Raw genomic sequence first — 19,876 nt, 5'->3', positions numbered from 1 at the left:
TGGGGCATAGATTTCAAGTAAGTGGTAGGAGGTTTAGAGGGGATTTGAGGAGAAATATTTTCACCAAGGTTGGTGGGGGTCTGAAACTCACTGCCTGAAAGGGTGGTCGAGGCAGAAACCCTCATAGCATTTATAAAATTACTTGGATATGCACTTGAAGTGTCGTAACCTACAAGGCTACGATCCAAGAGCTGGAAAGTGGGATCAGGCTGGAAAGCTCTTTGTCAGCAAGCACGGACATGATGGGCCGAATGGCCCTCTTCTGTGCTGTAAATTTCTATGATTCTCTGATCGCAAGGCTAGGAGAGGCACTCTTGAAGGTATGGGGAGCTCGGACTTGCCCGTGGGAGTAACAGACGGCAAGAGAACTCAAATAATCCCGAGCAATGCGGTGTTAGTTGTGGCTCAGTGGTAGTCTCTGAGTCAGTAGGTTGTGGGTTCAAGTCCACCCCCAGAGCATGGAGCATAAAATCATTCCAATGCAGTGCAGAGGGAGCGCTGCACTGTCGGGGGTGCCTTCTTTCACATGAGACCCCATAAAAGCAGAAGAAATAGGAGCAGGAAGGAATAGGCCATTTGGCCCCTCGAGTCTGCTCCGTCATTCAATAAGATGGCTGATCTGATCTGATCTTGCCTTCAACTCCACTTCCCTGCTCGCTCCTCATAACCCTCGACTCCCTTATCGTTCAAAAATCTGTCTATCTCCACCTTAAATATATTTAATGACCCAGCTTCCACAGCTCTCTGGGGCAGAGAATTCCAAAGGTTCATGGTCCTCAGAGAAGAAATTCCTCCTCATCTCCATTTTAAATAGGCGACCCCTTATTCTGAAACTATGCCCCCTAGTTTTAAATTCCTCCACAGGGGAGAGCATCCTCTCTGCGTCTACCCTGTCAAGCCCCCTCAGAATCTTATATGTTTCAATAAGATCACCTCTCATTCTAAACTCCAATGAATATAGGCCCAAACTGCTCAACCTTTCTTCATAAGACAACCCTTTCATCTCAGGAATCAACCTCGTGAACCTTCTCTGAACTGCCCCCAATGCAAGTATATCCCTCCTTAAATAAGGAGACCAAAACTGTACGCAGTACTCCAGGTGTGGTCTCACCAACAGTGTAGTTGTAGCAGGACTTCCCTACTTTTATACGCATCCCCCTTGCAATAAAGGCCAACATTCCATTTGCCTTCTTAATTACGCTGTACCTGCATGCTAACTTTTTGTGCATCATGTACAAGGACCGCAGATTCCTCGGTGTTGCAGCATTTTCTAATCTCTCCCCATTTAAATAATAATTTGCTTTTTTATTTTTCCTACCAAAGTGGATTACCTCACATTTTCCCACATTATACTCCATCTGCCAAACTTTTGCCCACTCACTAAGCTGATCTATATCCCTTTGTAGATTATTTGAGTTTTCCTCACAACTTGCTTTCCCACTTATCTTTGTATCATCAGCAAGTTTAGCTACATTCACTCGATCCCTTCATCCAAGTCATTAATATAGATTGTAAATAGTTGAGGCCCCAGCACTGATCCCTGTGGAGGCACCCCACTAGTTACAGTTTGCCAGCCTGAAAATGACCCATTTATCCCTACTCTCTGTTTTCTGTTAGTTAGCCAATCCTCTATCCATGCTAATATATTACCCCCAATCCCGTGAGCTCTTCTCTTGCGCAGTAACCTTTTATGTGGCATCTTATCGAATGCCTTCTGGAAATCCAAATACATGACATCTACTGGTTCCCCTTTATCCACCCTGTTCATTACATCCTCAAAGAACGCCATCAAATTTGTCAAACATGATTTCCCTTTCATAAAACCATGCTGACTCTGCTTGACTGCATTATGATTTTCTAAATAATGGACTCCAGCATTTTCCCAATGACATGTTAGTCTAACTGGTCTGCAGTTTCCCGCTTTCTGTCTCCCTCCATTCTTAAATAGGGGAATTACATCTACTGGGATCTCTCCAGAATCCAGGGATTTTTGGTAGATTACAACCAATGTGGCCACCATCTCTGCAGCCATTTCTTTTAAGACCCGAGAATGCAGGCTATTAGGACCAGGGGACTTGTCCACCTTTAGTCCCATTAGTTTGCCTAGTACCTTTTCTCCCTAGCAATAGTGATTGTTTTAAGTTCTCCCCTCCCAATAGCCCCTTGATTATCAATTATTGAGATGCTTTCAGTGTCTTCTGCAGTGAAGACCGATACAAAATATTTATTCAAATTCTCTGCCATTTCCTTGTTTCCCATTATTAATTCCCCAGTCTCCTTTTCTAAGGGACCAACTTAGCTACTCGCTTCCTTTTTATATACCTGTAGAAGCTCGTACTGTCTGTTTTTATATTTCTTGCTAGTTTATTCTCAATTTATTCCCTTTTTTTTCGTCGTCCTTTGCTATTTTCTAAAAAGTTCCCAATCTTCTGGCCTTCATTAATCTTCACAACATTGTATGCCTTTGTTTTCAATTTGATACCACCCTTTACTTCTTAGTTAGCCATGGATGGTTCATCCTTCTTAGAGTCTTTCTTTCTCATTGGAATATATCTTTGCTGAGTTATGAAATATCTCCTTAAATATCTGCCACTCCTTATCTACTGTCTTACCCTTCCTTTGTAATTGCCTTTATTTTTCAGGACATTATTTTGAGACCCAAGTTTCTCACCCTCAAACCGAATTTGGAATTCTACCATACTATAATCACTCTTCCCAAGAGGATCCTTTACTATGAGATCATGAATTAATCCCAGTCTCATTACACATTACCAATTCTAAAATAGTCTGCTCCCTGGTTGGTTCCACAGCGCATTGTTCTAAGAAAACATCCCGAATACACTCTATGAACTTTTCTTCAAGGCTACCTAATCTTTATTTTGATATATCCAATCAATATAAAGATTTAAATCGTCTATGCTTATTGCAGTACCTTTCTTATAAGCCTCCATTATTTCTTGATTTAGATGCTGTCCTGCAGTGTAGCTATTGATAGGGAGCCCATAGACTACTCCCACCAGTGACTTCTTTCCCTTATTATTTCTTATCTCCACCCAAACTGATTCTACATCTTGATCTTCTGAGAATCAGAACCATCTGACCTCTCAAGTGGGCATAAAAGATTCCATGACGTTATTTTGAAGAAATCTCTCTGGTGTCCTGGCTAACATTTATCCCTCAACCAACATCACTAAAACAGAGGCCGTGAATGGCACTTTATAAATACAAAAGGAGAAAAGGAACAGTCGGTAACAGGACATCAATTAGTCTCCTCTTGGAGAAATCAAGGAATCGACTCACTGTATGTAGGAAACAAAGCTGATTTATTTCATCGTTGTTTGACAGAGGGTGCAGAAAAGATTTACAAGAATGATTCCAGGGATGAGGGACTTCAGTTACATGGATAGACTGGTGAAGCTGGGGTTGTTCTTCTTAGAACAGAGAAGTTTGAGAGGAGATTTGATGGAGGTGCTCTAAAATCATGAGGGGTCTGGACAGAGTAGAGAGAAAATATTCCCATTGGCGGAAGGATTGAGAACCAGAGGACACAGATTCAAGGTGATTGGCAAAAGAACCAAAGGCGACATGAGAAAAAACTTTTCTTTAAGCAGCGAGTGGTTAGGATGTGGAATGCACTGCCTGAAAGGGTGGTGGAGGCAGATTCAATCGTGGCTTTCAAAAAGGGAAGTGGATAAGTACCGGAAATAAAACATTTGCAGGGCCACGGGGAAAGGGCGGGGAGTGGGACTTGCAGAGAGCCGGCACGGGCTCGACGGTCCGAAAGGCCTCCTTCTGTGCTGTAACCATTCTATGATTCTATGATATCCAGAAAATTAAACTCCAGCCCAGTTAGAGGGATTAATTACACCAGCAGCAACAAACTCCAACTGTCCGAGTGAACATGGTTCAATCCTGGATGTGATTAACGGCAACAATAAAAGCAGAATCCAACCCCTGCAGTCACTTGTGAACTCGCTGGTGTGACTGAAGGTTGGATAAACGAGTGAAGCCCTTCCCACACTCGGAGCAGATGAATGGCCTCTCCCCAGTGTGAATGCGTTGGTGTGTCAGCAGGTTGGAAGAAAGAGTGAAGCCCTTCCCACACTCGGAGCAGATGAACGGCCTCTCCCCAGTGTGAGTGCGTTGGTGTTTCATCAGATCATTTCTGCTTTTATAGCTCTTTTCACAGTCAGAACATTTAAACGGTCTCTTACTGGTGTGAACAAGTTGGTGTTCAGTGAGGTGGGATGAACGAATGAATGCCTTCCCACACACAGAACAGGTAAAAGGTCTCTCCCCGGTATGAATACGCTGGTGAGCATGAAGATCGAATGAATTAGTGAATCCCTTTCCACACACAGAGCAGATGAACGGCCTCTCTCCTGTGTGAGCTCGCTGGTGACTCAGATGATGAGATGATTTAGCAAACCGTTTCCCACATACGGGACAGACGAACGGTCTCTCCCCAGTGTGAACTCGCTTGTGTTCAATGAGGTGTGAAGATGCAGTGAATTTCTTCCCACACACGGGACAGGTAAACGGCCTCTCCCCAGTGTGAACACGCTGGTGTCTCACCAGGCTGGATGAACAAGTGAATCCTTTCTCACACACGGAGCAGGTGAACGGTCTCTCCCCAGTGTGAATTCGCTTGTGTGCCAGCAGGCTGGATGAATAAGTGAATCCCTTCCCACACACAGTGCAGGTGAACGGCCTCTCCCCAGTGTGAACTCGCTGGTGTTCAGTGAGGTGGGATGAACGAGTGAATCCCTTCCCACACGCAGGGCAGGTGAACGGCCTCTCCCTGGTGTGACTGCGTCGATGAGTTTCCAGCGCAGAGGGGCAATTGAATCCCTTCCCACAGTCCCCACATTTCCATGGATTCTCCATGGTGCAGGTGTCCTTGTGTCTCTCCAGGTTTGACGATCAGTTGAAGCCTCGTCCACACACAGAACACGTGTACGGTTTCTCCCCGCTGTGAATGATGCAATGTTTTTTCAGGCTGTGTAACTGGTTGAAGCTCTTTCCACAATCAGGGCACTGGAACACTCTCACTCGGGTGTGTGTGTCTCGGTGCTTTTCCAGTCACATTGATGTTTGAAATCTTTTCCCACAGACAGAGCAGACAAACGTTTCTCCTTTCACATTCAAAGGCTGATGATATTCAAGTGAATCGAGTGACTCTGTCAGATCTTGATATGATTGGTTCGAGTTTCCCATCTGTAAATCCTCCTCTTCTAATATCCTGTAAAAGGTGTTTACGAAAGTCAGCACTGGAAGTGCAGGATAGAAATTGAGGACAGACAATCCTACTTTTTATGGAGCATTCTTTCGTCTCTTGTTCCCCAAAGCTGTAAATTCCCATCCCACACACTCTCCCTCCACCCTGTGGTGAAATCCAAACTCATCGCACCACCTCCATCATTTCTTTCTTCCATCTGCAGTTTTCTCACTCCCTCTTTTCTGGTTGGGTTCAGTTCTACATCCCGTGTGTGCAGACTGAGAATAAATGAGGAAATGATTTTCTCTCGAGGTCACTGGGACCCTAAAGCCCCGCCTGCCCTCTGCTCCTGTACCAAGATGGCCACACAGACGCCCTGATCCTGTCCAAGAATTCAGCTAGTTACCCCGAGCGGTCGGGTCTATCATCGCAGGTCAAACATGGAGCCTGCGGGCTCATATTTGGGGCCTGAGGCCTACACCAGTATTTATGAAGCTGCCCAGCCCACCCAGGGGTCTAATTCCTCCGCTGAGCCCACAAGCTCCTACCAACTCGCAGAATGTCTCTTCCGCCTCAGACCACCTCCAACATTGGCACTGCGCCTGCTCAGAGCACAGCCCGGTCCCGTGCGCAGGGGGATTCTAGCTACAGAAGTAAACGTTGCAACATTTGGTAGTGAAATGGATTCATTCAGGATAGACAGCAGGGATTATTGCAGGAAATAACAAAGTGCAGCGAGAAAGGAAATGCAATGGATGTTGTGTAGATGGATTGTCAAAAGATGTTTGATAAGGTGCCGGATAGGAGGCTTGTTGATCAAATTAAGGCTCATGGTATTAAAGGGAGTGGGGTTGCGTGGAGAGGAAGTTGGGTAAAGGGCAGAAAACAGAGAGTAGTGGTTAATGGATGTTCTTCAGACTGGAGGGATGTAAACAGTGATGTCCCCAGGGTCAGTGTTGGGACCATTGCTCTTAATATAGAGACAGGGTCTGGGCTAGGGTATAAGCACATAAGAATTAGAAGCAGGAGTAGGCCCTTTGTCCCCTCGAGCCTGCTCCACCATTCAATAAGATCATATTGATTCATCAATTGATCCACCGCTACGAAAAACAATAATAAGAATAAAACCGGACGACCACTCGGCATCGACCTCCGCACCGGCTATGGACCCGACAATGGCCCACCCAGCCCAGTCTTTCTCACCAACATCTGGGGAGTTGTGCCAAAATTGGGAGAGATGGCCCAGACTAGTCAAGCAACAGCCTGACATCGTTATACTCACAGAATTATACCTTTCAGCCAATGTCCTAGATTCCTCCATCACCTCCCTGGGTATGTCCTGTCCCACCGGTGGCGGTACAGTAGTATACAGTCGGGAGGGTGTGGCCCGGAGTCCTCAACACTGACTCAGGACCCCATGAGGTCTCGTGGCTTCAGGTTAAGCATAGACAAGGAAACCTCCTGCTGATTACCACCTACTGCCCTCCTTCAGCTGATGAATCAGTACTCCTCCATGTTGAACACCACGTGGAAGAAGCACTGAGAGTAGCAAGCTGCACCGAATGTACTCTGGGTGGGGGACTTCAATGTCCATCAAGACTGGCTCGGTAGCACCACTACTGACCAGGTGGTGAGAGAAACAACACGAGGGAAAAAACCTACTTATGCCCATCCCTTCGGAAAGGGCACGAGAGTGGGAGCAGTGGTAAGCCTACAAAGGGCGTGAGTCAGCCGAGCAGACAGCCGAATGAGCACCAAGTGACCTGGGAGGATAAGAAATAAAAAGATTCAAAGTGTGGCATCACAGGAAAGCAGGGAAGTGATTGGTTGGTCAGTTTTTCTCTCTTTTCTTGGCATTGGTTTAAATTAAGAGCTGGGATTAAAAATCTAAACTTTCAAAACGTGAAAACTTAACTAAATACATTCGAGATGGCAGGGCAGGCGATGTGTTACTGCTGCTGCATGTGGGAGCTGGTTGACCCCATTGAGGTCCACGGTGACCACATCTGCAGTAAGTGTTGGCTGCTCGAGGAACTTCAGCTCCACGTTGATGAGCTGGAGTCCGAGCTGCAGACACTGCGACACATCAGGGAGGGGGAGAGTTACCTGGACCCTGTGTTCCAGGAGGCAGTCACACCCCTTAGATTAATTAATTCAACTTTGGCCCATGGTCAGGGACAGGAGGGTGTGACTACGAGCGAGGCAGCTGTGGGGATGCAGGGGGTAGTGATGGAGGATCCTCAGCCCTTGCAATTGTCCAACAGGTACGAGATTCGTGCTCCCTGCTTGGACACAGGCAGGGACTGCAGGGAGGATGAGCAAACTGACCACAGTGCCGTGGTACAGGAGGCCATTCAAGGGGGGTGGGGGGGAGTAAAAAGAAATGCTGTAGTGGTAGGAAACAGTATAGTTTTCTGCAGCCATGAGCGAGAGTCCTGAAGGCTGTGATGCCTGCGCAGTTCCAAGGTTCAGGACATCTCCTCTGGGCTGGAGAGGAACTTGGAGTGGGAGGGGGAAGATCCAGTTGTCGTGGGCCACGTAGGTACCAATGACATAGGTAGAACAAAGAAAGAGGTTCTGCTGAGGGATTTTGAGCAGTTAGGGGCTAAATTAAAAAGCAGAACCCAGACAGCAATCTCTGGGTTACTACCCGAGCCACGTGCAAATGTGCATAGGGTAAATATGATCAGAGAGATGAATACGTGGCTCAAAGACCGGTGTGGGAGAAATGGGTTTCGATTCATGGGGCACTGGCACTGGCACCAGTACTGGGACAAGAGGGAGCTGCTCCGTTGGGACAGGCTTCACTTGAACCAGGCTTGTGCTTGTGTCCTGGCGAAGCGAATAACTAGGGCTGTAAAGAGGCCTTTAAACTAAATAGTGGGGGGGGGGGTTGGGGGGTGGGAGGGTTCAGGTGAGCGTAAATTTAAAAAGTCAAAGAGCAAGGAGAAGGCAATAGAGCAGGGTAGCGGTGGGGGAAATGATAACCAGAGTGTAACAGGAAGGGACAGAATGTATAAAAATAAGAGTGGAACAGACCGTGGGGTCAAAGCAGCGAAAAATGGTAAAAAGACAAAATGAAAAGCTCTTTATCTGAATGCACGGAGCATTCGTAACAAGATAGAAGAGTTAACGGCACAATGAGTATGATCGGAAAGCTATTACAAAGACGTGGTTGCAAGGTGACCAAGGCTGGGAACTGAATATTCAGGGGTATTTGACAATTTGGAATGATAGACAAAGGAAAAGGAGGTGGGGTAACTCTGTTAATAAACGATGAGATCAGTGCAGTGGTGAGAAATGATATTGGCTCAGAAGATCAAGATGTAGAATCAGTTTGGGTGGAGATAAGAAATAATAAGGGGAAGAAGTCACTGGTGGGTGTAGTCTATAGGCCCCCTAACAGTAGCTACACTGTTGGATGGAGTATAAATCAAGCAATAATCGATGCTTGTAAGAAAGGTACGGCAATAATCATGGGCGATTTTAATCTTCATATTCATTAGACAAATCAAATTGACCAACAGTTCATAGAGTGTTTCTGAGATGGTTTCCTTGAACAGTACGTTGCGGAACCAGCCATGGAGCAGGCTATCTTAGATCTGGTAGTGTAATGAGACAGGATTAATAAATGATCTCGTAGTTAAGGATCCTCTTGGAAAAAGTGAACATAACATGGTTGAATTTCAAATTCAGTTGGAGGGTGAGAAAGTCAGATCTCAACCCAGTGTTCTGATTCTAAATAAAGGCGACTACAAAAGGTATGAAAACAGAACTAGGAATGTTCACTGATGACTGCACAGTGTTCAGTTCCATTTGCAACTCCTCAGATAATGGAGCAGTCCATGCCTGCTTACAGCAAGACCTGGACAACATTCAGGCTTGGGCTGATAAGTGGCAAGTAACATTCGCGCCACACAAGTGCCAGGAAATGACTATCTCCAACAAGCGAGAGTCTAACCACCGCCCCATAACATTCAAAGGCATTACCATCGCCGAATCCCCTCTTCTTCGGCGGTCCCTCGAATCGAGGATGACTTGCTTCAACGCCAAAAAGGGATGAGTTCAATGATTTCACAGGTGTTTCAATCAAGGCCCTAATATTGCAGGTCCCAAACTATATATTGAAGGGTGGAAGATGTCTGTGCGTGGATTTTTTTTTAAACATGTGGTGGCCGTTGCACACCAGCCACCACACGGGCTTGACAGAGCTAGGTCTTGGTCCAGTGGCAAGGGTTATCCAAGACGACTGGAGACCAGCTCTGCTGCACGGACCGAGCGCGCACACATATAGCAGTGTGGGCTGGCCCGTGCTGCCCCTGGACCCTCGACCCTTTTAGGTCCCAAACTCACGCCTCTCCTGGGCCCCGGTCACTTCCTTCGACAAACTCTTGCTCCTTCACCCCTCTTGCTGTGCCTGCCCGCACTGCAATGAGCGACCTGACTTCGCAGCCAACGCCATGTACAGTTGTAGCAGGACTTCTCTACTTTTATACTCCATCCCCCTTGCAACAAAAGCCAACATTCCATTTGCCTTCCAAATTAATTGCTGTACCTGAATGCTAACTTTTTGTGTTTCATGTTACAAGGACCCACAGATCCCTCTGTACTACTGCATTTTGTAATCACTCCCCATTTAAATAATAATTTCCTGTTTTATTTTTCCTACCAAATTGGATAACTTCATATTTTTTTAACATTATACTCCATCTGTCAATTTTTTGCCCACCTGTCTATATCCCTTTGTAGATTTTTTGAGTCCTCCTCACTACTTGCCCAGTTAGCACAGGTTCGGTACACGGTAAATCTCCGTCTACATTATCCCATCAAACACTTGCAGAGCAAGTACAACACGGGTTAGATACAGCGTAAAACTCCCTCTACATTGTCCCATCAAAGACTGCCAGGGCAGCTACAGTACGAGTTAGACACAAAGTAAAGCTCCCTCTACAATATCCTAGTAATTATTCACAGGGCAGGTACAGGACGGGCAGGAGCAGTGGTCTATAAAGGCCCAGCAGTGGTCCCAGGTCAGCGGTAGTTCGGGGAGGACCGAGCAGCAGCCTATAAAGGCCCAGCAGCGGTCCCAGGTCGGCAGCAGTTTGGGGAGGAGCAGTGGCCTATAAAGGCCCAGCGGAGGTCCCAGGTCGGCGGCAGTTCAGGGAGGAGCGAGCGAGGACCGAGCAGCGGCCTATAAAGGCCCAGCGGGGTCCCAGGTCAGCGGCAGTTCGGGGAGGAGCAGCGAGCTGCAGCTGCCGCAGGGTCAAAAGTAAGAAAGAAGTAAAAAGGAATTGTAGTGTGATGTCACAGCCAAGAGGGTAAGGGATTGGCTGGTTGATTGGTGAGTAGTTTTTCTTTTTCTTCATCTTTTTTCTTTTTCTGATCAGTCAGAAACCTTTGGCATTGTTACCAATTAAGTTAATCTAAGGGTTAAGCCCAGACCAGTGTCATGCTCCTCCTGGGCTATTTGGGAAATCAGGGACACGACAACTACATGTGCAGGAAGTGTATCCAGCTGCAGCTCCTGACAGACCGCATTGCGGCACTGGAGCTGCGCATGGATTCACTCTGAAGCATCCGCGATGCTGAGGATGTCGTGAATGGCAAGTTTAGTGAGTTGGACCACAGGTAAAGGTTACACAGCCAGGTAGGGAATGGGTGACCATCAGGCAGAGCAGTGGAAGGAAGGTAGTGCAGGGGTCCTCTGCGGTCATCTCCCTCCAAAACAGATACACCACTTTGTGATAGAGTATTCAAACAGGCTCATTTAGACAGCCTGTGAAAATTCACAGACCCCCCAAGTCAAGACTGCTACATGCAGTTCGGCATGTTGCATTAACTCATCAATCAACTTGACATTTTCGGACCTTGGGTAGCGAGCCAATTAAAAGACTTTCAATTGAGCCAATAAGGTCAAAGAAAGCGAGTTCTTTTCTGTAAATTGATCCAGGTATAAAATACAGCCATTTTGACCATGTGTCTCAGTAAGACAAAGAAACTGGCAATTAGCCAGCAGTTTGTTGCTCTCTGCTAAGATTAAAAAGTTAAAACTACCATCGGAGTTCGTATTTCATTGGAAATTAAGAGATCTAACAATTTTGGCGCTGCGAGCAGGATCGCTGAGGAAAGAAACTGAATTTTGGACATCGGACCTATATATTGAGGTAAGGACTCCTCTTTTTTAAAAAAAAGTCCTCGGTCAAAAGTCTAAATTTGCCTCTCCTTCTATGCGATTCCGAAAACCTCCGGTTTGCGAACCCTCCGGTTGGTAGTCGGCTCGAGGTCCCATAGACGTCTAAACTTCGGCGGTGTGTTAGTTAATTAATCACCGACCTATTGATCGGCTAGCAGGCCTACAACTCGAGACCCCAGTAAAGAACTCAGTAAAGAAATGGCAGCAGGAGATAAGGGCAAAGAATTGCCTACAACTGTTAAAGGTGGGCAGGCACCACCTGAAGTTTCTTTAGATTTAATTCTCGAACAGTTGAAAGAATACATAGAGCAACAATTCAACTTATCTAAAACCTGTATTAAGATCGAACTAAAGTACGGAACCTCCAAAGGACAATGGTCCTTGGACGAGATTAAAAGGGTCTGGGGAAAAACGACCCATATGAAAAATAAAGAACGAACTAGATGGTCCCTAGCGGTTATGGGACAGATTCGAAACTGGAATTAAATTATAATGCGTTCCCAACATGATCGAGAACTGACCAGTACAAAGGATCAATTGCAAGCAGTTTGTGCACAGCTGCGACAGAAAAAGCTTGAACTTGAAAAGCTGGAAGCGGAAGTTAAAGATCTTAAAGGTGAAATTAAAGAATGAAAAAAATCATTAGGTCAAGAGACAGTAATAGGAAAAGGAAAATGTATTGATCAATTCCCAGGGTACCCATGTTTGGATAAATTAAAAGCGCAAACCCGAAGACACGACCGAGGAATAGATACGGTTTCTGAATCCTCCGACAATACAGTATCGGAGGATGATGAAGAATTGGGGTGCGCTTTGCCCCGTTTAAAAAAAGACGAGTTGTAGTCAAATCAGAAGAGACTGCGGATGAGGGCGGAACCAAAAAAACAAAGAGAAGGGTGTACGAAGAATACTTAGTTCATGATCCGGCAGACCCAGAGAAAATTGATAAATGGTCCAAGGAATTGCCCAATCCAAAGAAAGGGGGAGTAAAAACGTGGGACCAATTGGACCGCTTAAGAAATATATATCAACTTCATCCCTGGGACGGAGTGCAAATTTTGACCATAATGGTGCCAAAAACACAGGGAAGAAAATTGCACGACAAGGTAGATGAAGCTTTGGGGCAGAATGAGCAAAAATTAGATGCAGGATGGGAGACGATTAAACACTGGCTGCAAGCCTTCAGTCCAGATAAGACAGACTGGGGAAAAATTGCAGCCTGCCAACAGAAAGGAACAGAGGAGGTCCTGGAGTATGACGAGCGGTTTAGATGCACGTGGCTAGAACATTCGGGTATGAATAATACGGATGAGGAAATGGATGAACAAGCGTTTGGACCTCTGAAAGCAGCTTTCGTGGCAGGTCTAAAGCCAGAACTGTCCAAAATGCTTAAGGTAGTGTTACCGGACTGGGAAGGTAGAGGAACTACCTTTGCAGCATTGGTGGATCGATGTAACCAATTAGATCGGGATATGGGAGCTAAAGTCCGAGCTGTACAGGCTATGGGATGGAAATCCCAGGATTCCGATAAACAGTTATGAGGAAAATTACCCTGAAAATGTCATTATTGTGGGAAAGAAGGTCATTGGGCCAAGACGTGCAGGGCAAAACAGAAAGGTCGTGGCTGGGGAAGAGGTCGCAGCCAGGGATACAATTCAGCCAACAAGCCAGGCTTGTCACAAGATAACGACCTCATAGAAGCATTTAAGCGACTGACAATACAACAACAGAAGGAGTTACTTGGGATAGCAAAAAACGATTAGAGCCCACCCTGGCCCCCCTCCTCGCACTAATACAACAGAGAGGAGATGGGATATATATAACTGTGAGGGTGGGCGATAAGGATGTGGACTGTCTTTTAGACAGAGGGGCGGAATTAACATGCTTACCCCAACAATATGTAGACGATATCCTGCTAGCTTCAAACACGGAAGTACAGCATGAACAAGATTTACGAGCTTTGCTGGATCACCTTCGGCTGAAAGGACATAAAGCCAGCATCGACAAAGCACAAATCACAAAGAAGGATAACCATGGCCCCAGGCACTACCAATAGTGCTATGTAGCATTAGGGCAACCCCAAAAAGAACTACAGGTCTAAGCCCATTTGAAATTATAACAGGAAGACCCATGCCGCTGCCAGGAACCAACGATTTATGGAAAGCTGATGTTCACTTAATAAGTGACACTTTGTTATCATACTGTCAGAACTTAACCAATGCTATTAGTTCTGTTTCCCGACAGGTATCGGCAGCTTGGGGTAATCCACCCGAAGGAGGACACGACATCATCCCGGGAGTCTTGGTGTATGTGAAAAAGTTGCATAAAAAACCTTTGGGTGCCAAGTGGGAGGGACCTTATCAAGTGTTATTGACCACCCAGGCAGCTGTTAAAGTCCAAGGAAAGAAAGCCTGGATCCGTTAAATGAGCACCCGTAACTGAAGCTGAAATCTAATTATTGATTGTAGGTATTATAGGCATAGGCCTACTTCTTACTAGCCGACCCTCTGCACCAAAGGGAAATAGTAGGGTAGCAAGGGAATTACATGTAAATACCTTTTTATATACGTCATACATTTATGCCAAACAAGGTAACATTTCTAGTTATTGGGTGTGTACGCATATTCCTATTCACTCAAAGGGAGGGATTCCCTTGAGGCCAGTTCCCTTGAATATCTCGGAAATGGCTGAGTGGATAATTAATTAAAATAAAACAGGCAATGCGTTTCAGGATACGGAAAACTGGGCACGTAAATGGAAGTCAGCAGGTTACAATCTGACTACCTTTGAAGGGGGGTACCAACCGTGCTACAATAATTCCAAACGGCCCCCATTTTTTGTTATCACTAATACAACGGGACTAGGAAGACCAGGGAAATCGGTCTGTCTGATTAGAAACATCAAAGGAGGCCAAAATATGGGGTATAGTAACTGCTCCCGGAATTATAATATAATCAAGTCACGGAACCGTCCAAACTGGGCCGATGTGGGAATTTTTAACGTAACGGGGATTCTGAATAAAACAAATGGAAAAGCCTGGACAGGCCCCGGAGTGTTGCTGACAAAGAAACAGCTAACATTCATTGCATATAATGGCACCTATTGGGTGTGTGGCCATAGGCCTACCCTTGGCTGCCCCAGAATTGGATGGGATCCTGCTATTTAGCCTACATTGTGCCTTATATGTATCATATAAAGTTACTGTCGGAACATTTACACCGTCCTAAGAGAGCTATCACAGAAACAGAGAGGTTCTTTGCCATCCTGATCCCTGGGTATGGGACCGCCAAACTGGCAAGGGAATCCATTAACATGGCATCCGTTGTGGAACGAGTAGCCAATGATACCTCGGAGGCCCTAGTTAAAATCAATGCAGAAATGGTAGCAATCCGCACAGTAGCCCTACAGAATAGACTGGCCCTTGATTACATCCTGGCTGAAAAGGGAGGTACTTGCACCCTACTCGGAACTGAGTGTTGCACATATATCCCAGATAGCTCCGAAGAAATTACCCACTTAGCGGAGCATATCCAATAGGAGGTAGAAAAACTTAAGCAACCCCCATCATTCACTTTGTGGAGTGGAGCCACTGAATGGCTAGGTTCAATAGGAACTTCATTGGTGGAAGGTTTAATTCTATTTGTTGTAATTGTTTTACTTTTATATTGTTTGTTTATGTTGATTAAATGTTGTTGCGCCAGGCGGCTGTAGCTGCTGTCCCGCAGGTGAGACACCTTGCAGGTCCCAGCAGACCATCTGTATGTGGCACAGGAGTATGTTATGCTTAAGGAAAGGTTGTTTACTGGTTGAATTAAAATATTGATTTGGATTAAATTGGAATAAGGTTAATTAACCTATTAAAACCAGACTTCCATTGTGGCCACGATGGAACTCGGGTTGGTGTAAATTTGTGTGGAAGCTACTAGTCCGGACATGTGGCGAAACACATCAACAAATTTTAGAAGGAAACTCGATTAACATGTATGAAATTATTTTGTAGAATGTTTAACCAGTGATACCTGATGTTTTATGATTCAGTTTGTGAAAGAATCAAAGGGGGGATTGATAGAGTATTCAAACAGGCTCATTAAGACAGACTGTGAAAATTCACAGACCTCCAAGTCATGGCTGCTACGCAGTTCGGCATGTTGCATTAACTCATCAATCAACTTGACATTTTCGGACCTTGGGTAGCGAGCTAATTAAAACGTTAAAAGACTTTCGATTGAGCCAATAAGGTCAAAGAAGGCGAGTTCTTTTCTGTAAATTGATCCAGGTATAAAATACAACCATTTTGACCATGTGTCGCAGTAAGACAAAGAAACTGGCAATCAGCCAGCAGTTTGTTGCTCTCTGCTAAGATTAAAAAGTTAAAACTACCATCGGAGTTCGTATTTCATTGGAAATTAAGAGATCTAACACTTTGGGTACTGTTGGGGGAGATGACTCATCAGGGGAAGGCAGCAGCAGCCAAGTCCATGGCACCAGGGCTGGCTCTGCTGCACAGGAGGGCAGAAAAAGAGTGGGGGAGCTATAGTGATAGTGTATTCGATTGTAAGGGGTATAGATAGGCGTTTTTGCGGCCACAAACGAGATTCCAGGATGGTATGTTGCCTCCCTAGTGCAAGGGTCAAGGATGTCTTGGAGCGGCTGCAGCGCATTCTGGAGGGGGAGGGTGAACAGCCAGCTGCCGTGGTACATATAGGCATCAACGATATAGCTAAAAAACGGGATGAGGTCCTACAAGCTGAATTTAGGGAGCTAGGAGTTAAATTAAAAAGTAGGATCTCAAAGGTAGTAATCTCAGGATTGCTACCAGTGCCACGTGCTAGTCAAGAGTAGGAATTTCAGGATAGCTCAGATGAATACGTGGCTTGAGGAATGGTGCAAGGGGGAGGGATTCAAATTCCTGGGACATTGGAACCGGTTCTGGGGGAGGTGGGACCAGTACAAACTGGGCGTTTTGCAACTGGCCAGGAACAAAACCGATGTCCTCTGCGGAGTGTTTGCTAATACCGTTGGGGAGGGTTTAAACTAAAATGGCAGGGGGATGGGAATCTATGCAGGGAGACAGAGGGAAGGAAAAAGGGGGCAGAAGCAAAAAGTAGGAAGGAGAAAAGCAAGAGTGGAGGGCAGAGAAATCGAGGGCAAAACTCAAAAAGGGCCACATTACAACATAATTTAAAAAGGACAAAGAGTGTTAAAAAAACAAGCGTGAAGGCTTTGAGTCTCAAAGCGAGGAGCATTCGTAATAAGGTGGATGAACTGACTGCGCAGATAGCTGTTAACGGGTATGATGCAATTGGGATTACGGAGACATGGCTCCAAAGTAACCAAGGTTGGGAACTGAACATCCAGAGGAATTCAATATTCAGGAAGGACGGACAGGAAGGAAAAGGAGGTGGGATAGCGTTACTGGTTAAAGAGGAGATTAACGCAACAGCAAGGAAGGACATTAGCGTGAATGATGTGGAATCTATATGGGTAGAGCTGCGAAATACCAAAGGGCAGAAAACGTTAGTGGGAGTTGTGTACAGACCACCAAACAGTAGTAGGGAGATTGGGGATGGCATCAAACAGGAAATTAGGGACGCGTGCAATAAGGGTACAGCAGTTATCATGGGTGACTTTAATCTACATATTGATTGGGCTAACCAAACTGGTAGCAATACGATGGAGGAGGCTTTCCTGGAGTGTATTAGGGATGGTTTTCGAGACCAATATGTCGAGGAACCAACTAGAGAGCAGGCCATCCTAGACTGGGTCTTGTGTAACGAGAGAGGATTAATTAGCAATCTTGACGTGTGAGGCCCGTTGGGGAAAAGTGACCATAATATGGTAGAATTCTTCATTAAGATGGAGAGTGACACAATTAATTCAAAGACTAGGGTCCTGAACCTAAAGAAAGGAAACTTCAACGGTATGAGACGTGAATTGGCTAGGATAGACTAGAGAATGACACTTAATATGGCAGGGGGATGGGAACCTATGCAGGGAGACAGAGGGAAGCAGAATGGGGGCAGAAGCAAAAGATAGAAAGAAGAAAAGTAAAAGTGGAGGGCCACATTGCAGCAAAATTCTAAAGGGGCAAAGTGTGTTAAAAAGACAAGCCTGAAGGCTCTGTGCCTCAATGCGAGGAGTATTCGTAATAAGGTGGACGAATTAACTGCACAGGCAGCAATTAATGAATATGATATAATTGGCATCACGGAGACATGGCTCCAGGGTGACCAAGGCTGGGAACTCAACAACCAGAGGTATTCAACATTCAGGAAGGATAGACAGAAAGGAAAAGGAGGTGGGATAGCGTTGCTGGTTAAAGAGGAAATTAACGCAATAGTAAGGAAGGACATTAGCTTGGATGATGTGGAATCTGTATGGGTGGAGCTGCGGAATACCAAAGGGCAGAAAACGCTAGTGGGAGTTGTGTATAGACCACCAAACAGTAGAAGTGAGGTTGGGGACAGCATCAAACAAGAAATTATGGAAGCATGCAATAAAGGTACAGCAGTTACCATGGGCAAGTTTAATCTACATGGAGATTGGACTTACCAAACTGGTAGCAATGCGGTGGAGAAGGATTTCCTGGAGTGTATTAGGGATGCTTTTCTAGACCAATATGTTGAGGAACCATCTAGAGGGCTGGCCATCCTAGACTGGATGATGTGTAATGAGAAAGGACTAATTAGCAATCCTGTTGTGCGAGGCCCCTTGGGGAAGAGTGACCATAATATGGTAGAATTCTTTATTAAGATGGAGCGTGACACAGTTAATTCAGAGACTAGAGTCTTGAACTTAAGGAAAGTTAACTTCGATGGTATGAGACGTAAATTGGCTAGAATAGACTGACAAATGATGCTTAATGGGTTGACGGTGGATAAGCAATGGCAAACATTTAAAGATCACATGGATGAACTTCAACAATTGTACATCTCTATCTGGAGTAAAAATAAAACAGGGAAGGTGGCTCAACCATGGCGAACAAGGGAAATTAAGGATAGTGTTAAAACCAAGCAAGAGGCATATAAATTGGCCAGAAAAAGCAGCAAACCTGAGGACTGGGAGAAATTTAGAATTCAGCAGAGGATGACAAAAGGTTTAATTAGGAGGGGGAAAATAGAGTATCAGAGGAAGCTTGCCAGGAACATAAAAACTGACTGCAAAAGCTTCTGTAGATATATGAAGAGAAAAAGATTAGTGAAGACAAACGTAGCTCCCTCGCAGTCATATTCAGGTGAATTTATAATGGGGAACAAAGAAATGGCAGACCAGTTGAACAAATACTTTGGTTCTGTCTTCAAAATGAAGACACAAATAACCTTCCGGAAATGCAAGGGGACCGAGAGTCTCGTGGGAAGAGGAACCGAAGGAAATCCTTATTAGGCGGGAAATTGTGTTAGGGAAATTGATGGGATTGAAGGTCGATAAATCCCCGGGGCCTGATAGTCTGCATCCCAGAGTATTTAAAGAAGTGGCCATAGAAATAGTGGATGCATTGGTGATCATTTTCTAACAGTCTATCGACTGTGGATCAGTTCCTATGGACTGGAGGATAACTAATGTAACACCACTGTTTAAAAAAGGAGGAAGAGAAAAAAACGGGTAATTATAGACCGGTTAGCCTGACATCAGTAGTGGGGAAAACGTTGGAATCAATCATTAAAGATGAAATAGCAGCGCATTTGGAAAGCAGTGACAGGATCGGTCCAAGTCAGCATGGATTTATGAAAGAGAAATCATGCTTGACAAATCTTCTGGAATTTTTTGAAGATGTAACTAGTAGAGTGGACAATGGAGAACCAGTGGATGTGGTGTATTTGGACTTTCAAAAGGCTTTTGACAAGGTCCCACACAAGAGATTAGTGTGCAAAATTAAAGCTCATGGTATTGGGGGTAATGTACTGAAGTGGATGGAGAACTCGTTGGCAGACAGGAAGCAGAGAGTCGGGATAAATGGGTCCTTTTCAGAATGGCAGGCAGTGACTAGTGGGGTGCCGCAGGGCTCAGTGCTGGGACCCCAGCTATTTACAATATACATTAATGATTTAGATGAAGGAATTGAGTGTTATATCTCCAAGTTTGCAGATGACACTAAGCTGGGTGCCTGTGTGAGCTGTGAGGAGGACGCTAAGAGGCTGCAGGGTGACTTGGATAAGTTAGGTGAGTGGGCAAATGCATGGCAGATGCAGTATAATGTGGATAAATGTGAGGTTATCTACTTTGGGGGCAAAAACAGGAAGGCAGATTATTATCTGGTGACAGTTTTGAAAAAAGGGGAGGTGCAAAGAGACCTGGGTGTCATGGTGCATCAGTCATTGAAGGTAGGCATGCAGGTACAGCAGGCAGTAAAGAAAGCAAATAGCATGCTGGCCTTCATAGCGAGAGGATTCGAATATAGGTGCAGGGACGTTTTACTGCAGTTGTACAGAGCCTTGGTGAGACCACACCTTGAGTATTTTGTGCAG

At 45.3% G+C, this 19,876-nt stretch overlaps 1 protein-coding gene across 1 annotated transcript in view; it reads right to left on the bottom strand.

Annotated features, from left to right (window-relative positions):
- Positions 1-3,304: 3,304 nt before the first annotated feature.
- LOC139273674 (zinc finger protein 850-like) overlaps positions 3,305-19,876 on the bottom strand; it is a 179,692-nt gene continuing 163,120 nt past the window's right edge. The window contains exon 5 of the mRNA XM_070890711.1: positions 3,305-4,795. Coding sequence (XP_070746812.1) covers positions 3,961-4,795 — 835 coding nt within the window. The 3' untranslated portion in view covers positions 3,305-3,960. The remainder of the gene's footprint in view (positions 4,796-19,876) is intronic.

Source organism: Pristiophorus japonicus, chromosome 9, assembly GCF_044704955.1.
Source record: "Pristiophorus japonicus isolate sPriJap1 chromosome 9, sPriJap1.hap1, whole genome shotgun sequence".
Classification (NCBI taxonomy): domain Eukaryota; kingdom Metazoa; phylum Chordata; class Chondrichthyes; family Pristiophoridae; genus Pristiophorus; species Pristiophorus japonicus.
Note: the sequence above shows the minus strand (reverse complement) of the source record. Positions and strands in the feature narration are given on the sequence as shown.